The following is a 13,414-nucleotide window of genomic DNA, read 5'->3' as shown; positions in this document are numbered from 1 at the left end:
AATTTTTCAGAGCATGTTTTCACATATCTCATTGAGTGTTCTCTACAGTCATGTGAGGAGGGCAGAGCAGATGATAAGATCTGAATTCAAGGATGCAAGTCAATAGGAAAGGATAATCTTTCAAAAGTGGTTCTGGACAATTGCATATTGCTATACCAAAAAAAATTATATAGCAAAAAATGAACTATGACCCTTACCTCACATCATATACAAAAATTAACTCAAAATACATCATAGGCCTAAATATCAGAATTAAGAGAAAGTTTTAGCATCCTTGGGTTTGGCAAAGATTTTTTTTAATAGGACACAAAAATCCCAAACTACAAAGGAAAAAAACAAATTGGACTTCATCAAATTAAAAAATATATTGCTCTTCAAAGCACACGTATGAAAATGAAAAGGCAAGCAACAAACTGGGAGAAAAATACATTCAAAACATTTACCTGACAAAGGACTTGTATTTAGAATATATAAAAAATTCCTGTAATTTGATAAGAGGACAAATAACCCAACAATAAGTGAGCAAAAGATTAGAGGAGCCACTTCACCAAAGAAGATAAATGGGTGACAAATATGTGAAAAGATGCTCAGCATCATTAATCATTAGGAAAATTGAAATTAACACTATAGTAAGATATTGTTTTACACCCACTACTGGAACAGAGTTTAACACTATCTTATAAAGTTAAACATATACCTACCATATGACTCAGCAGTTCTACTCCTGTATAAGGACTTGCATATAAATGTTCATATCAGTTTTATTTGCAATAGCCAAAAACTGAAAACAGCCCAATGTCTATCAACAGGAGAGTGGATAAACAAATTGTGGTTTGCCCACACGATGGAATACTTGTCTTGTTAGTGTCGTTGAGTCGATTCTGACTCCTAGCAACCCTGTGAACTGTAGAGCAGAACCCTGCCTGGTGTTTTTTGCACCATCCTCTTATCTTCTGGCGCTATATCAGACAATGCTCCACCTCTATTCATAGGGTTTTCGTGGCCAAGTTTTTTGGAAGTGGGTGGCCAGGTCTTTCCTCCTAGAATGGAATACTACTCAGCAGTGAAAAATAGCAAACTAGTGAGACATTCAAAAACATGGATGAATCTCAAAATAATCATATGGTGTAAAAAAAGCCAACGAAAAGAGTGTATACTGTACATTATAGACTGAATTGTGTTCCCCCAAAATTCACATGTCAAAGTCCTAACCCCCAGTACCTCAGAATGTGACTGTCTTTGGAGACAGGGCCTCTAAAGAGGTAATTAAGATAAAATGAAGCCCTTAGGTTAGGCCCTAATCCAATCTGACTGGTATTCTTATAAGGAGAGGAAATTAGGACACTCAAAAGACATCAGGGGGGCCAGCCTGGTGGTGTAGTGGTTAAGTTCACACACTCTACTTTGGCGGCCTGGGTTCACAGGTTCAGATCCCAGGCGCAGACCTACACACTGCTCATCAAGCCATGCTGTGACAGCGACCCACATACAAAATAGAGGAAGATGGGCACAGATGTTAGCTCAGGGCCAATCTTCCTCACCAAAAAACAAGACATCAGGGATGCATGGGCACAGAGGAAATGTGAAGCCACGTGAGGACACAGCAAGCAGGCGGCCCTCTGCAGGCCAAGGAGAGAGCCCTTAGAAGAAACCAAGCCTGCTGACACCTTGGTTTTGGACTTCTAGCCTCCAGACTGTGAGAATGAATTTCTGTTGTTTAAATCACACAGTCTGTAGTATTTTGTTATGGCAGACCTAGCAGACTAATACACTGTATCGTTCCATTCTAGAATAGCAATAGTAAGAGTAAATAATAACAATAATCGGGGTGGTAGTAATATGTTTGTGTGTGCCCAGCGCTGATCCAAGTCCTTCGTAGGTAGTAACTCATCTAACCCTCACCATACCCTGTGATGTTGGAACTCTTCGTGTCTTTGTTTTACAAAAAGGCTTAGAGAGATTAATTACTTTCCCTGCAGTCAGACTGCAAATAGGAGACAGATCTGGGGTTCAACCTAGGCTTAACCACCATGCAGTAGTGCTTCTTGACATGAATTCTTTTTCTAGACTGTTAATATGTGTTGCTGTGCTGAATGTTATTTTCTATTTCAAGAAACCATTTTTAGCACTTAATGATAGGTTCTCAGTCATTCTTTATATAGATATAAGACTATATTTTGCAAGGCTTGTGGCTCGACTGTTTCCTTTTCTTCCCATCTTCCCTTAGTTTGAGGTCTCTGTTCCAGTTCATTGGTTGGTTGGTTAGAGGTGGGCTAAGTAGTAAAGAGTCTCAAACTCGGCCCATCTGCAGCTCTTGCTCCTTTTTCTTCATCCCGATAAATGAATATCTTTGTTGATTTTAGTATTGTGGGATTTCAGTACGTTTCTCCCAGTTTTCTTTGGGTGCTACTTCACTGTCCTCCAGCTTCCAGTGTTTTAGATGAGAAATATAACAGTAATCTGACTCCTGTTCTTTTACAGGAAACGTATTCTTTTATTCTGAAACCTTATAACGTTTTAATTTTTCCTGGCGTTCAAGAGTGTTACCAGGTGTTTTTCATTTCATCAGTCTTCTCTAGAGCTCACAGGACCTGTTAGTCTGCAGATTCGATCCTCCTTTAGCTGTAGGAGACTTTCTTCAGTTATTTAATCATTGCTCTTCCTCAATCTACACTTGTTTCTTTTTCTGGAGCTCCTATGATGTATAGGGTTAGTCTCTTGAATCTATCTTCTAAGACTTTCTTCTTTTCTCTGATTATTTCTTTACTTCTGCCTCTTTGTAGTTTTGCATGTACTTGCTATCTCTCCCTAGTTTTGTTTTTATTTTCTTTCTTTCAGTTGGTCTTTTAGGGAACTAATTTAAGTTTCAAGAAAGATCTTCCTCCTTCAAATCATTTACTACAATTTTTAGCTTGTGTGATGATTAATTTTATGTATCAACTTGGCTAGGCCACACTACCCAGATATTTGGTCAAATACTAGTCTAGATGTTGCTGTAAAGGTATTTTCAGGTGTGATTAACAGTTAAATCAGTAGACTTTGAGTAAAACAGATGACCCTCCATAACGTGGATGAGCTTCATCCAATCAGTGGAGGCCTTAAGAGAAAAAGGTGGAGGTCCCCTGAGGAAGAAGCCATTCTGCCTCCAGACTGCCTTTGGGTTCAAGACCATAACATCAGCTCTTCTCTGGATCTCCAGCCTGGCAGCCTGTCCTGCAAATTTCAGACTGGCTAGCCCCCAAGTCATGTGAGTCAATTCCCTAAAATAAATCTCTCTTACTTAAAATAAATGTCTCTCACTCTCTCACAGCCTGTTGATTCTGTTTCTCTGAACAACACTGACTAATACAAATTTTGGTACCAAGAATTGTTCTAAAGGAATAGAACCTTAAGGATGTTTTATGAATTAGTTCCCTAATCTGATAAAATGTGAAGGCATTAATGACTCTATTTCCAGTAGTAGAGAGAGCACTGGTAATCCATGGTGTGATATGGCAACAGAGATACACAAAATCTCACTGTTGGATATTCCACTCAAATAATTGTAGGAAGCAAGGTTCTGGATCACTGTATTTGATACCTTAAAATATTTTTATCAAACTAATAAGTATAATGAGATTGGCTGGTTGCTCCTAATTGCACTGGACAAGTGGACAAAGAAAAGGATGATCTCAGGGATTAGAATTTCCATCTCAAGCACCACATTAATGACCTAAAGTTTTTATATTTGCCCTGAAAGAAGCCTTTATCTCCTGTAGCCATGGAGCTGAGACTGCTGAAAATCAAACCCAGCATTTCATGCTGCAGATGGCTGAATTACAATGCAAATTGAATTCCCAACCATGCAGGGTGTTGGCTGTTAAAGTGAGGGCATTGATTGAGAAGGAGTGGGATCCTGAAAATTGGCATAGAAACATATGGGAAGATCCTGATGAAGATGGGCACAGCAGACCCCTAAACTCTGAAGAGTCTTCTTTGCCAATACTACTGACACTCGCACTAATCTGACACTAATTGCGGGAGACCCAAAGCGTCGCTGTGGTCTATCAGTTAGAATGGTGCTTATGGAGGTCAGATAATCAATGGAGTTTTAGCTCAGGTTGCAGTGGGTCTTGAACCACTGTGGTTATTTCCCCACTTCTGGAATGCATGACTGGAATAGACATACTCAACAGCTGGCAGAATCCCCATGTTGCTTCTCTGACTTGTGGAGTGGAGACTATTATGGTGGAAAAGGCCAAATGTAAGCTATTAGATCTGCTTCTACCTAGGAAAATAGTAAACTAAAAGCAGTACTGCATTCATGGGGGAGAATGTGAAGAGATTAGTGTCACCATCAAGGACTTAAAAATTGCAGGGGTGGTGATTCCCACCACTTCCCCATTCAACTCACCTATTTGACCTGTGCAGAAAACAGGTGGATCTTGGAGAATGACAGCGGATTACTGTAACCTGAAGCAGGTGGTAACTCCAGTTGCAACTGCTGTACCAGATATGATTTCATTGCTTTAGAAAATTAACACATCCCCTGTTACCTGGTGTGTATCTATTGATCTGGCAAAAGCTTTTCCTCCATACCCATTAGTAAAGACCACCAGAAGCAGTTTGCTTTCAGCTGGCAAGGCTAGCAATACACCTTCACTGTCCTACCTCAGGGATATATCAACTCTCCTGCCCTATGTCATAGTTCACAGGGATCTTGATCACCTTTCACTTACTTAAGACATCACACCATTATATTGTGATGTGTGGTCCATTATATTGATGACATTATGCTGATTGAACCTAGTGAGCAAGAAGTAACAACTATTCTAAACTTACTGGTAAGACATTTGTGTATCAGAGGGTAGGAAATGAATCAACAAAAACTCAGTGGCCTTCTATCTCAGTGAAATTTCTAGAGGTCCAGTGGTGTGGGGCGTGTCAAAATAATCCTTGTAAGGTGAAAAATAAGATGTTGCATCTGGCGCCTCCTACAGCCAAAAGAGGCACAATGCCTAGTGGGTATCTTTGGACTTTGGAGGCAATATATTCCTCATTTGGGTGTGCTACTCTGGCCCATTTCCCAAGAGACTCAAAACTAACAGTTTTGAGTCCAGAACAAGAGAAAGCTCTGTACCAGGTCCAGGGTGCTGTGCAAGCTGCTCTGCTACTCAGGCCACATAATCCAGTAGATGCAGTATCTGTGGGAGATAGGGATACTGTTTGGAGCCTTGTCAGGCCCCTATAGGTGAATCACAGCTCAGACCCGTGGGATTTTGGAGCAAAGCCCTGCCAATCTCTTCGTATAACTACTCTCCTTTTGAGAAATAGCTTTTGGCCTGCTACTGGGCCTTAGTAGAGACTGAACACTTAACCATGGGCCTTCAAGCCAGAAAGTTGGGCCTGAACAGCAGCATTGCTTTCATCATCAAATGGAAGTGATATATTCAAGTTCGGGCTTGAGCAGGGCCTGAAGGCACAAGTAAGTTACATGAAGTGGCCAAAATGCCCATGGTCCACTCTCCTGCTGCATTTCCTTCTCTTTCCTACCTGCACCTGTGGCCTCATGAGGCGTTCCCTATTATCACTCAACTGAAGAATAGAAAACTGGGGCTGGTTTACAGATGGTTCTGCACAGTCTGCACACCCCACCTGGAAGTGGACAGCTGCAGCACTACAGCCCCTCTCTGGGACATCCCTGAAGGACAGTGGTGAAGGGAAATCTTCCCAGTTGGTAGCACTTTGAGCAGTGCACTTAGTTGGTTGTTTTGCTTGAAAGGAGAAATGGCCAGAGGTACAAATCTCTACCAATTCTTGGGCTGTGGCCAATGGCTTAGCTGGATGGCCAGGGTCTTGGAAGGAATATGACTGGAAAATTGATCACAAGGAGGTCTTGGGAAGAGATATGTGGGTGGACCTCTCTGGGCAAAAAACATGGAGATACTTGTGTCCCATGTGAATGCTTACCAAAGGGTGACTTAAGCAGAGGATTTTAATAATCAAGTGGATAGATGGCCCAATCTGTGGATACCAGTCAGCTACCCTTACAATTGGCCAATGGGTTCATGAACAAAATGAACGTGCTGGCAGGAATAGAGGTTATGCATGAGCTTAGCAACATGAACTTCTGCTTACCAAGGCCAACCTTGCTATGGCCACTGCTAAGTGCCCAGTCTGCCAGCAGGAGAGACCAACGTTGAGGCCCCAATATGGCATCATTTCTCAGGGTGATCAGCAAGCTAACTGATGGCAGGTTGATTACAATGGACTGCTTCTATCATAGAAGGAACAGTGCTTTTTTGGTACTAGAACAGACACTTTGTATGAATTTGCCTTCGCTGCATGTAATGCTTCTACCAAATCTACCATCTGTGGACCTACAGAATGCCTTATCAACCATCATGGTAGTCCACATAGCATTGCTTCTGATCAAGGAACTCACTTTGAGGCAAATATTTGTGGCAATGAGCTCATGCTCATGCAATTCACTGGTCTTAACATATTCCTCATCATCCTGAAGCAGCTGGCTTGATAGAGCAGTGGAATGGCCTTTTGAAGACTCAGTTACAGTACCAGCTGGGTGGCAGTACCTCACAGGGCTGGAGCAATGTTCTCTAGGAGGTTGTATATGCTCTAAATTAGCATCCAATATATGGTGCTGTTTCTTCCAGGATTCAGGAATCAAGGGCTGTAAATGAGAGTGGCACCACTCACTATTACCTCTAGTGATCTACAATTTTTGCTTCCTGTCTCTGTGACCTTAACCCCTGCTGGTCTTGAGGTCTTGGTGGTTCTCTTCAATATTGTCATTGGGCATTGGTGAGGCGTTTCCATCTGCAAACCTGAGTCTTCCTTGAAGGGTGGCAGATCATGGAATTATTTGTAGAATGAGGAGTCTGGAAGAATTTCTGCATAATATGGAACAAATTACTCAGCCATTTTGAGTAAAGATTCTTCATTTGAAAAGCATGACTAATAATATGCCTCCTTCAGAGGATTGTTTTTTCTAATTTACTTTTTATTGAGGTAACATTGGTTTATAACATTATATAAATTTCAGGTGTACATCACTATATTTCGACTTCTATATAGACAACATCATGTTCACCACCAAAAGTCTAGTTGCCATCCATCACTGTCCAGATGTCCCCTTTTACCCATTTTGCCCTCCCTCCACCTCTGTTGCCCTCTGGTAACCACCAATCTGTTTTCTGTATCTACGTGTTTGTTTGTTGTTGTTGGTTTTTTATCTTCCACATATGAGTGAAATCATAGGGTATTTGGTTTTCTCCATCTAACTTATTTTGCTTAGCGTAATACCCTCAAGGTCCATCCACGTTGTCGCGAATGGCAAGATTTCATATTTTTTATGGCTGAGTAGTATTCCATTGTGTGTATGTATATACCACATCTTCTTTGTCCATTCATCCATTGATGGGCACTTACATTGTTTCCAAGTCTTGGCTATCATGAATAATGCTGTAATGAACATAGGGGTGCATATATCTTTTCTAATTAGTGTTTTCGTGTTCTTTGGATAAATACCCAGTAGTGGAATAGCTAGATCATATGGTAGTTCTATTTGTAATTGTTTGAGAAATCTCCATACTGTTTTCCTTAGTGGCTGCACCAGTTTACATTCCCACCAGCAGTGTATGAGGGTTCCCTTTTCTTCACATCCTCTCCAGCACTTGTTATTTTTTGCCCTTTAATAATAGCCGTTCTGACATGTGTGAGGTGATAGCTCATTGTGGTTTTGATTTGCATTTCTGTAATAATTAGTGATGTTGAACATCTTTTTATGTGCCTGTTGGCCATCTGTATATCTTCTTTGGAAAAAATATCTGTTCATATCCACTACCCATTTTTCAATTGGATTGTTTGTTTTTTTGTTGTTGACTTGTATGAGTTCTTTATGTATTTTGGATATTAACTCCTTATTGGATGTATGATTTGCAAATATCTTCTCCCATTTGGTAGGTTCTTTTTTCTCAGGATTTCCATGGCTATTTGGGGTCTTTTGTTGTTCCACATGCATTTTAGGATTCTTTGTTCTGTGTCCGTGAAATATGCCATTGGGACTTTGATAGGGATTGCAATGAACCTGTAGATTGCTTTAGATAATATGGACATTTTGACTACGTTAATTCTTCTAATCCATGAGCATGGAATATCTTTCCATTTCTTTGTGTCTTCATTGATTTCTTTCAACAATGTTTTATAGTTTTCAGTGTACACGTCTTTTACCTCCTTGGTTATTTATTCCTAAGTTTTTTATTCTTTTTGTTGTGATTGTAAATGAGATTGTGTTCTTGATTTCTCTTTCTGCTAGTTTGTTGTTAGTGTATAGAAATGCAACTGATTTTTGTGTCTTGATTTTGTACCCTGAAACTTTACTGTATTCATTTATTATTTCTAATAGTTTTTTTGATGGATTCTTTAGGGTTTTCTATATATAAAATCATGTCATCTGCAAATAGTGACAGTTTTACTTCTTCCTTTCCAATTTGGATCTCTTTTGTTTCTTTTTCTTGCCTAATTGCTCTGGCTAGGACTTCCAATACTTTGTAGAATAAGAGTGGCAAAAGTGGGCATCCTTGTCTTGTTCCTGTTCTTAGAGGCATAGCTTTCAGTTTTTCACCATTAAGTATGATGTTAGCTGTGGGTTTGTCATATGTAGCCTTTATTATGTTGAAGTATTTTCCTTCTATACCCATTTTATTGTTTTTATTATAAATGGATGCTGACTCTTGTCTAATGCCTTCTCTGCATCTATTGAGATGATCATGTGATTTTTATTCTTCATTTTTTAATGTGGTGTATCACATTGATTGATTTATGAATGTTGAACCATCCTTGCAAATCTGAAATAAATCTCACTTGATTGTGGTATATGATCCTTTTAATATATTGTCACATTCAATTTGCTAATATTTTGTTGAGGATTTTTGTATCTATGTTCATCAGTGATATTGGCCTGTAATTTTCCTTTTTTGTGTTGTCCTTGTCTGATTTTGGTATCAGGGTAGTGTTGTCCTCATCAAATGTGTTAGGAAGCATCCCAGCCTTTTCATTTATTGGAAGAGTTTCAGAAGCATAGGTATTAAATCTTTGAATGTTTGGTAGAGTTTACTGGGGAAGCCATTTTGTTTTTTGAGAGGTTTTTGATTATTGTTTCGATCTCCTTAGTAGTGATTGGTCTTTTCAGATTCTCTATTTCTTCTTGATTCAGTTTTGGAATGTTGTAGAATTCTAAGAATTTATCCATTGCTTCTAGGTTACCCAGTTTGTTGGCATATTGCTTTTCATAGTATTCTCTTATAATCCTTTGTATTTCTGTGGTATTGTTATAATTTCTCCTATTTCACTTCTGATTTTATTTATTTGAGCCTTCTCTCTTTTTTTCTTAGTGAGTCTACCTAAAGGTTTGTCAATTTTGTTTATCTTTTCAAATAACCAGCTCTTATTTTCATCAATCTTTTCTATTATCTTTCTAGTTTCTATTTCATTTATTTCCATGCTAATTTTTATTATTTCCTTCCTTCTAGTGATTTTGGGCTTTGTTTGTTCTTCTTTTTCTAGTTCCTTTAGCTGTAAAGTTAGATTGTTTATTTGATATTTTTCTTGTTTCTTGAGGTAGGCCTGCATTGCTATAAACTTCTTCTTAGTACCACTTTTGCTATATCTCATAGATTTGGGTATGTTGTATTTTCATTTTCATTTGTCTCCAGGTATTTTTTGATTTCTGATTTCTTTGTTGACCTAATGGGTGTTCAGTATCAAAGGATTATTTTGAAGTTCAGATGAGGTGATACATGCAGAGTACATACCATGCTGCTCAGACCTGGTACACATGTTTGCACTAAATTCTGTTACTGTCTCTTCTGTTTGGGGAACTTTTCTCCTGTGATCACTTGAGTTCGTTCTTTCTTACTTGTATTCCATAGTTTGATTCTGAAATTCTTTTAATATATTCTCTTTATATGCTCTGCATCCTTTAGCAGTGTAATCGTTATTGTCATTTTTTTCATCTTTTTTTCTGAGTTCTGGGAAAATTCTTAAGCCAGTGTTCTAAGTCACTAGTTTTTCTGTTTACCTCTCACTTTTAGGGCTTTTATTGAGCAATTGTAGTTTTTATCTGAAAGCAAGCTTTTATTGTTTTAGATTGTTTAATTTTCACACAAGTAGTCTCCTTTTTGAAAATAGAAAAATGCATTTCTACTATAAAGTAGTGCATATTCACTATAAAAATTTAGATTAATAAAATAGCCACTGCTAGCATTTTGATGAATACTTGCCAGAGTTTTTATTATATGTTTATATATAATGTATGTATGTTCATATATAGGATGAAGGATCTCCCTATAATGCTCTTATTACCTCCTTTATAATTTAATGATGTAACATATTTATGTCAATAAACATATATATTATCCTTTTAAAAGATAAAATGATGTTCTCTCGGATTTCATTTAAAATACAAATAGGAGTTTTTAAAGTATTCTTCGCTCTTATAGAAAGGAAAACATTTGCTGTGATTTCTCAGAATGGTCTCCTCTTGTGAAGTACTGGATATTTTTATATATCTAGTGATTGTTTTTCCTGTTTATTCATATTTACAAGGGGAGGTTTATGTTTGCTATGTTGGAATTTGAAAAGGATTCTGTCAGAAATTGTGTAAGCCCCTGTTCAGTTGTCTTGGTCATAGCGAGATAAGTAGTCCACATGACTTTGAGTGGTAGTGAGGGGCTGTTGGTGAGGCCACTGCGTGGCAGGGAAGGTGCCTCCTTTGCTGAGTGCATTTATTCTCTGTGTGGGAGCCGCGGTGCAGCCAGAGCTCCAGATGTCCATGTAAAGTGAAAAAGGAGCTCCTGGGCCAACAGAGTGTGTTATTGAGCCAAGTAGCTGGTTTTCCCCTCTCATATTTGTTGTAGTAGTCCATGTTAGATAAGTCCCACATTACTTGGAGCAAATTCCCTTTGTAGCATCCTTTTGCCACAATGTCTTTGCTTTGGTTAGCATGCCACTCCACCAGGTGAAAGCTGAGGATGGACATAAAAGATGACTGCCTTGTGTGGGGGCATTGCTAGAATTCCATTAATCCTAGGATTTGTATCTGATCAACTATCACAGTCTTGTCTTCTTTCTTCCCCCTGGCCCCTGCTGCTCTGGGTTGCAAGTTCTCTGGATTTGTAGGAGAAGGTCATTCATTTGCTCCCTCAGAGGGCTCCTCCTTTGTTGTGTTCAGTTGCAGACTAGTAGGTTCCTTCCTTGGCCTAATCCTGCTTGTGCCATATCTAACAGAAATCTTTCAAAGTGTCTGGATACTGATGGCATCCTTCTATGTTTATTGGAAACTGATTTAAAAATATAAAAAAACAAAGAACTCCCCTAATTGTATATTTCTTAGATCATGCCAGTAGGTTTTGGGGAGGAAAGAATTTAAATTCATGGACTCAAATAAACCTTTTGAAAAGAAACTTCTATGCCATCTTCTCCACTGGTCAAAGAGATAAATGGGTTTACCTGTGTGACATGCTTTGATGAAATTTGGGTGTATTGCATCTCCCACTTTTCCTTTATCTACCAGATATTTCTGTTTTTGTAATAGATGATTCAACACGTGTTCCTCTTGGAGAAAACAAGGACTACATCAATGCTAGTTATATTAGAATAGTCAATTCTGGAGAAGAGTATTTTTATATTGCTACCCAAGGACCACTACCAGCTACCACAGATGACTTTTGGGAGATGGTTTTGGAAAATAATTCTAATGTTATTGTCATGATAACCAGAGAGACAGAAGGTGGAATTATCAAATGCCACCATTATTGGCCCATTTCTATGAAGAAGCCTTTGGAATTGAAAAGCTGTCATATCTTCCTGGAGAACTACCAGATACTTCAATATTTCATCATTCGAATATTTCAAGTTGTGAGGAAGTCCGTAAGTTTTAAAAAATCATTATTAGATATATATATTGCATTATATAAACGTGTCAGGATAAGAAGTTAGCGATAGGATAGGATTTAGACTGGGGATTCTTTTTTAAGTAACTTATTTTTACTTCTCCCTCATACCAGAAACTAAGATAACACCATTTCTGCTTCTCCTTAACCAAACTCTGACTGGAGAGATGAAAAAATTGAAACAGGGAGGTGGTGAGGGGGAGTGAGTATTGGAAGTTGCCTAATCCTGGGATATACTTCGGCTACTTCTGCCATGTATGACAGATATGTATTGAGTCCTTAAGGTATGCCAATCACTGTGCCAGGCACCATCACTTCTTACTGAGTAGTGGAGAGTTTGGTGCACTCATTGGTACTTCCAGTTACTGTGCTCAGTGGTAATATTGAGATCTGTACGGGGTACTTTGGGGGCTTGGAAAGGAAGTGTACTTAGCTTTATTTGGGGTTTTTGGGAAGGCTTGCTGGAGGAGGTGACATCTGGTTTGAGAATTACCCAAATGAGAAAGATGGAAAGAGGAAGTAGATGATCAAGATATAAAATAGCATAGGGTATGTATAGCAAATAAGTAGTCTGTTTTTGGAGTGTAAAAGTTCAATGCTAGGGAGTAATGAGAGATGAAATGAGGCTACAGAACATAAGCAGGGACCAGCCAGAACATGAAATGTCTTGGATTTCAGCTAAGGAGCATGAACTTTATTATGAAGATAATTGAGAGACATTGTAAGAAGGCAGCATGATCAACTAGGGCAGTTGGCATTGAGATGGAAAGCAGAGACTTCGGTATTTTTCAGATAAAACAGGAGGACTTATATGTGACTTATGACTTGTGACTTATGAGTGATAGAAGGAGTAGTCAAAAATTATGCTATCCAGTATGGTAGCCACATATGGCTATTTAAGTTTAAATTTAAATTATTTAAATTTACATAAAATAAATTCAGTTCCTCACTTGCAATAGCCACATTTCTAGTGTTTAGTCACATGTTACTAGTGGCTACCATTTTGGGCATCACAGATCTAAAACATTTGCATCGTTGTAGAAAGTTCTATTGGGAAGTGTTGGTCTAGAATAATTCATAGATTTCTTGCTCTAATAGATTCGGAAAATAGAAAAGGAATGGGTTATAGGAGAAAGTGATGAGTTACATTGCTCTAAGTGGATTTAATTAGTAGGTAGGTGATACATGTGTTCAACAGGAATGAAGGGGGTGGGAGTAAAACAAGAAGCTTAAAAAGAGTGACGAGGTTTGGAGTCATCACCAAAGGAGTTGATTGGGACACAGACAATGCCCAGGAAAAGGGTTGCTGGAGGTTGGAACCCATAAATTTGCAATAGCAATAAAATATGCAACTGTGTGATTATTTTCTTCCCAGCAGCCTAAGTATGGGATTCCTGAACACAGGTTGTGGGACTGACCCAGGGTGGGATATTGTCCAGTACATGTGGCAAGATTCAAAGGAT

General features: G+C 38.7%; 1 protein-coding gene across 2 annotated transcripts in view; it reads left to right on the top strand.

Annotated features, from left to right (window-relative positions):
* Positions 1–13,414, top strand: part of PTPN20 (protein tyrosine phosphatase non-receptor type 20) — a 112,434-nt gene that overhangs the window by 89,817 nt on the left and 9,203 nt on the right. For both annotated transcript variants that reach the window (XM_058542841.1, XM_058542839.1), the window contains one exon: positions 11,594–11,928. In XM_058542841.1, the coding sequence (XP_058398824.1) occupies positions 11,594–11,928 (335 nt within the window). The remainder of the gene's footprint in view (positions 1–11,593; positions 11,929–13,414) is intronic.

Source organism: Diceros bicornis, chromosome 6, assembly GCF_020826845.1.
Source record: "Diceros bicornis minor isolate mBicDic1 chromosome 6, mDicBic1.mat.cur, whole genome shotgun sequence".
Lineage (NCBI taxonomy): Eukaryota > Metazoa > Chordata > Mammalia > Perissodactyla > Rhinocerotidae > Diceros > Diceros bicornis.
The sequence above is the reverse complement of the archived record's forward strand: the minus strand, read 5'-3'. Positions and strand labels throughout refer to the sequence as shown.